Raw genomic sequence first — 10,210 nt, 5'->3', positions numbered from 1 at the left:
GTTGTAGCCTTGTTGTGGTTATTACTGTTGTTGTTGATGTCATTCGTTGTTGGATAGGACAGAGAGAAAGCAAGAGAGGAGGGGTAGAGAAAGACAGACATTGCAGACCTGCTTCACCGCCTGTGAAGCGACTCCCCACCGGGGTTCGAACCAGGATTCTTATGCCGATCCTTGAGCTTTGCGCCACATGTACTTAACCTGCTGCGCTACAGCCCGACCCCCACCCTCTCTCTTTCTATTTGAAATAGTCGGCATTGAGAAGTGAAACCTGAGCAACAAGGGGAAAAAAATCAAGAATGAAAGATTTCAGAACAGGAACTGATCTTGTTCCAGAGAATGAATAAGGAGCTTCAAGTTTGACCTCAAAAAGTATAATTACATAAAGCTCGTCAACTGACTTTTCCCTCTGCTTAATAAATACTTTTTTTTAAAGGCAAAACTTTTGTAAAGTATCCAATATAATGGTCTGAAGATATTTTCCTTTTCCTTATTAACTGCGATGACACTTTTTTCTTTCATTTCAAAGTGTTCTTAATTTTGTTATGCTTAACCATCTGGCCAACTGCTTCAGCATATAATTAAAGTTTTTACAGGGGTTTAGAATTTTAATTCGATTATACAATTTTTTGATGAATGGAGATGAGAAAGGATTTCTTGGCTTCTTTGCTAGAAGGGATTATCATCTCTTTCCTGTCTTTGCTTTTCTATCCTTAGATTTTTTTTTTTTATTTAATTGAGGAAATTAAGTTTGGATCAAAACTTTCTGAACAAGTAATGTTAAAGGCTAGGTACGGTCCTTTATATAATCTCTATTAAAGGGACTCAGTACCAGTGATGAAGGACTCAAGCAAAGTATAAGGGGCCGGGTGGTGGCGCGCCTGGTTGAGCACACATGCTACAATGTGCAAGGACCCGGGTTCGAGCCCCCATTCCCCACCTGCAGGGGGGAAGCTTTGTGAGTGGTGAGGAAATGCTGCAGGTGTCTCTCTGTCTCTCTTCTCCTCTAGCTCCCTCTTCCCTTTCGGTCTATGGTTGTATCTATCCAATAAATAAATAAAGGTAATTAAAAAAGTTAAAAGATGTCTGTATAAATTAAGGTAAGATGGGAGGGTCTGGGGGAGGTGATAGGCGGTGTGATATGATCTCTGTGTGGCGCCAGGGATCATTCTCAGATCAATTCTTACTCGGACCATTAGCCAGAGTGCTGGGTTACATGTGAAAATGTGTGAACCTCCAAATAACACGAAAGTCAGGGGGAAAGTAAGCACAAGGACCCATGCAAGGATCCAGGGTTCAAGCCCCTGGTTCCTCACTTCCAGGGATGCTTTACAGCTGTGAACCAGGTCTGCTTATGTCTGTCTTCCTCTCTCTCTCCCCCTCCTCTTTCAATTTCTGTCATTTTCCCCCCTTCCCCCCACCCCCATCATCACTGGGGCTTGGTGTCTGCACTATGATTTCAACACTCCTGGAGACCTTTTTTTTTTTTTTTTAACATTTTTGTTGCCCTTTTTGCCCTTGTTGTTGCTATTGTTGTCATTGTTGTTGGATAGGGCAAAGAGAAATCAAGAGAGGAGGGGAAGGCAGAGAGAAGAGAAAGACAGACACCTGCAGACCTGCTTCACTGCTTGTGAAGTGACCCCCCACACACAGGTGTGGGGAACCGGGGGCTCGATTGTTGCAGAATCCTTACGCAGGTCTTTGCGCTTCGTGCCACGTGCGCTTAACCTGTGCTACCTCCCGGGCACCCATGTGGATATTTTTCTATCCAAGATTTCCACATTCACAAAGACAATTTAAATCAAACTGTAAATATCAGTTCACTGAATATCAAGAATGTATAGCTCACTTATATAGAAGGTTTGCTCTAAACTGCCAGTGGAGCAGGGCTAGCTACTGTGTGTGTGTCCCTATACAGAATAGCAAGAATAAGAAGAATGGCCTGGGGCAATGGTACAGACATATGCTAGACTCTGGTGTTGTAAAAAAAAATGCTTATTGAGGTGGAAATTATGAAACCTATTTGCGACATCTGGTTGTAATGAAAGATCCAGAGGGTGGCAGGTTTCTCTAGACAAGCAGGCTGACTAAAACCTGGGAGCAACCCAGGTGCCCAACGACAGATGAGTGGCTAAGTCCGCTGTGGTCTGTATACACAGTGGAATACCACTGAGCTGGGTGATTAAAAATGATGATTTCGAATGGTGGTGGGAATTGTGTGGAGTTGTACCCTTCTTATCCTATGGTTTTGTCAATGTTTCCTTTTTATAAATAAAATAAATAAATAAATAAACTGTGATTTCACCTTCTTCACCACTATAAGGATGGAGCTTGAAGGAATCATGTTAAGTAAAACAGAAACAGAAGGAAGAATATGGGATGATCTCACTCATAGGCAGAAGTTGAAAAATAAGCTCAGAAGGGGAAACAGTAAGCAGAACTTGGACTGGAGTTGGTGCACTGAACCCAAATAAAAGATTCTGGGGCTGTGGGGAGGGTTCAGGTCCTGGCAGACCTAGTGGGGGTTGCATTGTGATGTGGAAAACTGGGAAATGTTATGCATGTACAAACTATTATATTTTACTGTCGACTGTAAACCATTAATCCCCCAATAAAGGAATAAAAGACAAAAGTATGCTGACCAAGTTACAGGTGCTATCAGGATCCCATCTGACTTCCCTGGGTGAACAACCTCACCACTCACCAGCAGGTCCCAGAACCTCACTTCCTCAGAGCACTACCCCATTAGGGAAAAACAGAAACAGGCTGAGGGTATGGATCCACTTGCCAATGTCTACATCCAATGGCAATTACAGAAGCCAGAATTCTCACTTTCTGCATCCCATAAGGAATTTTGGTCCATACTCCCCGTGGCAAAGAAATGATGGGGTGGGGGTGGGGAAGATGACCAGAAGGGTCTGAACTCCAACTTCATCAGGACCCAGAGAGATAAGAGGAAAAAGGGAGGGACCCTTGGATGAAAGTAATAGGTGTAGGTATGACCTGGAGAGGAAGGGAAGTTGGGACCATAGGAAAAAAAAAAAGAGGGCAAATAAATACAAATATAGACAGCAAATTGTAGAGATAATAGTTAACCCATACCTGCAACCTTAGGAGAACTGCTGTAACTTCCAACGGAGGGGTTGGGAGCACAGAACTCTGGTGGTGGGAACAGTGAGGGGGTTATAGCCCTGCTATCTGGTAATTTCGTAGATCAATATTAAAACACTAATATGAAAAGAAAAGAACAAAGAAAAAGGGAAGTAGGCTGGAGCAGAAAGGAGTAACTTAGAGCAGAACTAGCTTCTCACTGAGCAGAGTGAGTGAGTGGCGTTTCACGGGGGTACGCTTAACTGCTGCTGGGCCCAGCTGTCTGAGTTGTTAGGTTTAAATGCAAAGATGTAAAAAAGAAGAAAGAAAGAAAGAGAGAGAGAGAGAGAGAGAGAGAGAGAGAGAGAAAGAAAGAAAGAAAGAAAGCTGTTGGTCATCACGCCAGGTCTGTTGCATTGCTTGATGCTGTGGTCTATTTACATAATCACTGTTTTGCCTGAGACCCGCCCTGCCTGCAGGGCATTGGTTTAATCCCCACTGGTTAGATGGAAGCTTGCTACTTTTGCGCTCCATCCCCTCTCCTAGTCACTTCCTTTTTCCGACCTGCCACTTCCGTGTCTGAAGGTATAAAGGCAGATTCTTTTCTGAGCAATAAAAGAGAGTTGCACTGTGTTCCCACTCAGCCATGAGTTCCTGGTCGTCTCTCTCCCGCCCACGAAGCTAGCCTAGCAGAAAGCAACTTTTAATATAAAGCAATAGTTAAATGTGGCATGCATGTTTCTCTTCTTTTTAAAGCACAGGGGCAATCATCTGGCTCAGTAGCAAGGGCTGTGGAATCAAATAAAACACTTAAGTTTATATTCTAGCAGTCATCCTCTGTAGAAATGGAACGGGTGAATAAGCACCTCACATTCCCAATTTTCTCATCTGTGAAATGAAGTTAACGCTCACTGTGTTGGCCTGTGCTATCAGCTTGTCTGCCTCCCTCCCTGCAGAGCCCCTGCAGGAGGATGAAAGAGTTCTTTGCCAGGGGTGCTTCTGCCCAAGTGACTTCTCTGGTCCAGGGAACAGGAGTGTCAGGGTGGGAGTGACAGACGGCAGCTGCCTCGTCAGCGTCAGGACTGAAGAAAATACAACGAACAGCACTTCCTGTGTTTCCAAGCAAGAAAGAAGCCTTACGGTCAGGGAAGCCATTTTGGGGAAAGTCTGTTAGTGTGACATCGTTGAACGTCGTGCCTCCCCCGTGCAAAACAACCATGAAGGTGAAATGTGATTATGTATATGGAACAACTGAACAATTAATCGTTGCTACAGAAAAGAAGTGTTTGTTCCCTTCTCTCCACAAGCAGTCAGTAATGAAGTTGATGTCACTGTTGACTGCTGTGGGTTGTCTCCATTCTCAGACAAAATTCAGAATAGTGGGTCAGGAGATTGTGCGGGTGGTTAAGTGCACCTGTCACCATGCGTAAGGACCTGAGTTTGTACCTCTGCTCTCTACGGTGGGGGTGGGGGGGTTGTTGGTGCCTGCTTTACAAACCCACAGCTCCTGGAGGCCATTTTTTCCCCATTGTTGTTGTTGCTGCTGTTATTATTTTTGTTGTTGCTGCTGTTGTTGACTAGGACAAAGAGAAATTGAGAGAGGAGGGGAAGACAAAGAGAGGGAGAGACAGATGGACTCCTGAAGACCTGTTTCACCCCTTGTGAAGCCACCTTCCACTGCAGGGTGGGGAGCCAGGGACTCGAACCAGATTATTATTATTATTATTATTACTGACTACAGGGTTATCACTGGGGCTTGGTGCCTGCACTATGAATCCGCTGCTCCTGGTGGTCGTTTCTTCTCCATTTTATTGGAAAGGACAGAGAGGAAATTGAGAAGGGAGGGGGAGACAGAGAGGGAGTGGGAAAGATAGACACCTGCAGACCTGCTTCACCGCCTGTGAATATCCTCCCTGCAGGCAGGACACAGGGACTGGAAACTGGATTCCTGCACAGGCCTTTGTGCTTAACCAGCTGTGCCACTACCCAGCCTCCAAAGACATGTATTTTATAGGAATATTTCTATAATTCACATATAATATGTAACTCCCTTTTGCTGATTTATCTGAGCACAATAATTACTAACCATGCAATTAAGAGAGATCTCTTGGGAAATGCTTACTAACTACCAAACAGAGCACAGCAGATAATGCATTTGGCATGCTAAGACTAGAGTGTCTGTTCAGTTTTAGTTAGCACTTTCAAAAAGTTATTGTGAATTAAAATACAAACATTTCCAATCTTTCAGCTATGCTGTTCCTCAAGTGTCAGTCAGATTCACAATGCATTTCTATGTCTATTCTTGGCTTTAGAATCTTAGGCAAATTATAAACCTTGTAAATTCCAGAAGCTCCTGACTGCAAAATACTTAAGATTCTTGGTCCAATTTATCTCAAGAGTTAAACACGACAAGATCATTTCTATAAACATTTAGGATGGTTGAATGTGTACCTCTGTTGGTTTTTTTTTTTTAAAGTGACACCAGGTTACCATAAAAGTGAAAATATTAAACATCTGTAGCTCATGCCTTGTGAGGAACTGAGTCATTTTTTGTTATGTCACATGAACTTGTTAAAGTTCATATCATCCTTGAAAAAAACTTTACATAATTTAAAGCATTCATATAGTTAGTTCTGGGGACCAGACAGTGGCACGACTGGTTGAGTGCACACGTTACAGTGCGCAACGACCCGGGTTCAAGTCCCTGGTCCCCACCTGCTGGGGGGAAAGCTTCTCAAGTGGTGAAAGAGGGCGGCAGGTGTCTCTCTGTCTCTCTCCCTCTCTAGCTCCTCCTTCCTTCTTAATTTCTGGCTGTCTCTATCCAATAAATAGAGATAATAAAAAATTTTAAGAAAGAAATTTTAATTTTAATATAATTTAAGTTTCTCCCATTTTACTTACTAACTTATATATCTGTGTCATTTATGTGACTTAAGAGGGTTTGGGCGCCCAAGAAGTGACTCCGTGGGTAGAGTATTTACAGTGCATCAGGTCCTGGGTTTTGATCCCCGGAATCACACCAAAGTACCAAGGGAACTCTCAGAATAGTGGGTAACAAAAGAGAATAAATAAATAAATATTTTTTAAAAGGGAGTCTTTCTCTCTCCCTCTCTGTCTTCCCCTGTTCTTTCCATTTCTCTCTGTCCTATCCAACAATGATGATATCAATAACAGCAACAATAGTAACTACAACAATAAAACAACAAGGGTAACAAAAAGGAATAAATAAATAAATATTTTTTTAAAAGACAGAAATGCAAAAAAAGACAACAATGAGATACCACTTCACTCCTGTGAGAATGTCATACATCAGACAAGGTAACAGCAGCAACACATGCTGGAGAGGTTGTAGAGACAAGGGAACCCTCCTGCATGGTTGGAATGCCATTAGTCCAACCCCTGTGGAGAGCAGTCTGGAGAACTCTCAGATAGCTAAAATTGGACCTACCCTATGACCCTGCAATTCCTCTCCTGGGGATATATCCTAAGGAACCAAACACACCCATCCAAAAGGATCTGTGTATACCTATGTTCATAGCAGCACAATTTGTAATAGCCAAAATCTGGAAGCAACCCAGGTGTCCAACAACAGATAAGTGGCTGAACAAGTTGTGGTAAATATACACAATGGAATACTACTCAGCTGTAAAAAATGGTGACTTCACCATTTTCAGCCCATCTTGGATGGAGCTTGAAGGAATCATGTTAAGGGAGAGAGTTTGCCCTGGGAGTGAGCAGTGACCACAACAATTCAGTTTTCTTCAATACAAAAGGAGTTGACTTTGGGTTGCACTCAGGGCAAAGCAGCCCCACTCTCCAAGTGAGTTATTTCACTGGTCTGGGTCTAGGTCTTTAATCAAAATCATGGAAACAACGAAGTCAAATATTCTGTAAGCCATGTGGACTCTTCCACTGTTACCGTGAAGTAGTACTGAAGAAAGGGCACAGTGAGGGCTGGGGGGAGGGGCGTGCAGTACCACCATGCGCGAGGATCTGGGTTCAAGCCCCAGCTCCCCACCTACAGCAAGGACACTTCATGAGCGGTGAAGCAGGTCTGCAGGTGTCTCTCTTCCTCTCTCCCTCTCTATCTTCCCCTCCCCTTGAAATTTTGTCTGTCCTGTCAAAGAAAACTAAAGTAGAGAGGAAAGGATAAAATGGCCACCAGGAGCCGCCGTGCATTCACAGTGCTGACACTGAACCCTAGCGATACCCTGGTGGCAATAAAAAAATCAAAAGAGGCACTTTCCTGCATGCTGCTCTCAATTCAAATCAAATAACGTTGCATCCGCGGATCGCAACCTAATCAACGTAACGAGTGCCACCCCAGCATGCTTCACTTCAGACTGTGACCAGAGACTTCAGGTGTGGAATGACAACCTTTCAGCTTCATCACTCGAGTGAGACCTTTCCTTTCATAGTATTCTCTAATTCCATTCCAGGTGGTTCACTTTCTAACAAAGTCCCAAAACCTAGATATAGACCAGGTCCCCTGAGATAGAGCATAGGTTCACATGTGCCCATAAACTAGGGAAAAATATATACCTGAAAGCAGAAGTACACAAGAGCATGCACGGAATAACCCCCAACACCTCATCTGCACTATTAGGTCCATGACTGTTCAACAATTTGTTTGGCTTTGTATGTTAACTCTCTTGTCAACCACCAGGTTCCAAATGCCAGCAAGATGCTGACCAGACTTCCCTGGACAGACGACCCCATCAATGTGTCCTGGAGCTCCGCTTCCCCAGACCCCCACCCTACTAGGGAAAGAGAGAGGCAGGCTGGGAGTATGGGTAGACCTGTCAACACCCATGTTCAGCAGGGAAGCAATTACAGAAGCCAGACCTTCCACCCTCTGCAACCCACAATGACCCTGGGTCCATGCTCCCAGAGAGATAGAGAATGGGAAAGCTATCAAGGGGAGAGGATGGGATATGGAGATCGGGTTATGGGAATTGTGCGGAACTGTACCCCTCTTATTCTGTGGTTTTGTTAATGTCTCCTTTATTAAATAAAAAAATTTAAAAAAAAATCAAAATAGGGAGTCGGGTGGTAGAGTAGCGGGTTAACCGCAGGTGGCGCAAAGTGCAGGGACCTGAGTAAGGAACCCAGTTCAAGCCCCTGGCTCCCCACCTGCAGGGGAGTCACTTCACAGGCAATGAAGCAGGTCTGCAGGTGTCTGTCTTTCTCTCCCCCTCTTTGTCTTCCCCTCCTCTCTCCATTTCTCTCTGTCCTATCCACTCCTCTCTCCATTTCTCTCTGTCCTATCCACTCCTCTCTCCATTTCTCTCTGTCCTATCCACTCCTCTCTCCATTTCTCTCTGTCCTATCCACTCCTCTCTCCATTTCTCTCTGTCCTATCCATATTGATGTCTGTCCTGACGACGACATCAATAACAGCAACAATAATAGCTACAACAATAAAAAACAACAAGGGCAACAAAAGGGAATGAATAAATAAATACATAAATACATAAATAAAAATAAAAAAATAGAAAGTACATGCCTGCAAAGGTGAGGCTGGCAAACAAGTGGATGATTCCTCAACAATACATGTTCTGAACTGTTACTTTGACCAGTGTGTGATCTGAAAAGGAAAAGCTAGAAAAAAATGGATTATTTGTTACCCTTACACCGCCAGTTACTTGTCAAGTTGTTTTTCTGAGTTGTGCTTCGTCTGCTTCCTGTGACAAATGACACCACCAGAATGCCATCAGCATCCCTGAGAAGGATCAAGTTCAGAACTTACGGAGGGAAGACACACTGGGCGAGCCTCGGAGAAACTGGTGCAGGCTGTCCTCACTGTCACTGGAGCTGGCTAAACTGTTCCTCATCTCCAGCATGGCGATCTGTGTGCAGAGGCTGATCTGCGGCTCCAGCTTCTTGACCTTCTACAAAGGAAAGTAATAAGGTTTCTGTCAGGGCTTTTGATCACATATTTATTCGCCACGAAAGTAACAGACCCAGGTACACAGTAAGCCCACCCCCCTCAGTGGTAGCTATCGTATAACTGGAAGTTAAGACAGCTGTAAGGGAGTTGGGCGGTAGCACAGCGAGTTAAGCGCACATGGCGCAAAGCACATGGACCGGGGTAAGGATCCGGGTTCGAGCCCCTGGCTCCCCATCTGCAGGGGAGTCGCTTCACAAGCAATGAAGCAGGTCTGCAGGTGTCTGTCTTTTTCTCTCCCTCTCTGTCTTCTCCTCCTCTCTCCATTTTTCTCTGTCCTATCCAACAACGATGACATCAATAACAGAAAAATAAATAAATAAAGGAGGGGAGAGCAGGCAGAAGGATCCCCGGCTCCCCACCTCAGGGGCGTCGCTTCACAGGCGGTGAAGCAGGTCTGCAGGTGTCTGTCTTTCTCTCCCCCTCTCTGTCTTCCCCTCCTCTCTCCATTTCTCTCTGTCCTATCCAGCAACAACGACACCAATAACAACAACAATAATACTACAACAATAATAAAAACAACAAGGACAACAAAATAAATAAATAAATATTAAAAAATTTATTAAAAAGCTGTAAGAGAACACAGCCCTACTCGCAGGCCTTGTAGAACTGTACTTAGTACACACACAATGTTTTTCGATTTCTCTTCTGTCCTTATCTAAATTTCCTTCTAGGCAAATGTGGGAAAATGAAGATCAAATTACAATTAAAAAAAATCTACAAAGCTGTGGAATTCCTAACTGGAACTGGATGGCTACATACCTCCTTCCTCTCCTGTGGGTATTGTGGGAGGGGAATCTGACCAGGACGACATACAAAACTGGGAGATGTCAGAGCTACAAAGCCAGCTTCTGAGCTGACACTCAACCCAGTAGGGTCTGTGCCTTGCTATGCACAAGGCCCTGAATTTGAGCTGCAGCCATACAAAGGAGGGCCATGGACAGCACCAAGGAAACTCCAGGGAAGGTGGAGCAATACTACATCTTCTCTCCACTTTCCTTTCTCTCTCTAAAGTAAAAAGAATGAAGGTATAATTGGAAGTCACTTAGTTTGGTACTGGATTCATTCTATGACAACACACACACACACACACACACACACACACACACACACACACACACACACACACACACACAAGCCAACTTCCAGGGCCAGCTGGACAGCTCACTAAGGGGC

General features: G+C 44.2%; 1 protein-coding gene across 2 annotated transcripts in view; it reads right to left on the bottom strand.

Annotated features, from left to right (window-relative positions):
• BVES (blood vessel epicardial substance) overlaps positions 1 to 10,210 on the bottom strand; it is a 52,692-nt gene that overhangs the window by 14,746 nt on the left and 27,736 nt on the right. For both annotated transcript variants that reach the window (XM_060190707.1, XM_060190708.1), the window contains one exon: positions 8,837 to 8,978. In XM_060190707.1, the coding sequence (XP_060046690.1) occupies positions 8,837 to 8,978 (142 nt within the window). The remainder of the gene's footprint in view (positions 1 to 8,836; positions 8,979 to 10,210) is intronic.

This window comes from Erinaceus europaeus, chromosome 4 (assembly GCF_950295315.1).
Source record: "Erinaceus europaeus chromosome 4, mEriEur2.1, whole genome shotgun sequence".
Classification (NCBI taxonomy): Eukaryota; Metazoa; Chordata; class Mammalia; order Eulipotyphla; family Erinaceidae; genus Erinaceus; species Erinaceus europaeus.
The sequence above is the reverse complement of the archived record's forward strand: the minus strand, read 5'-3'. Positions and strand labels throughout refer to the sequence as shown.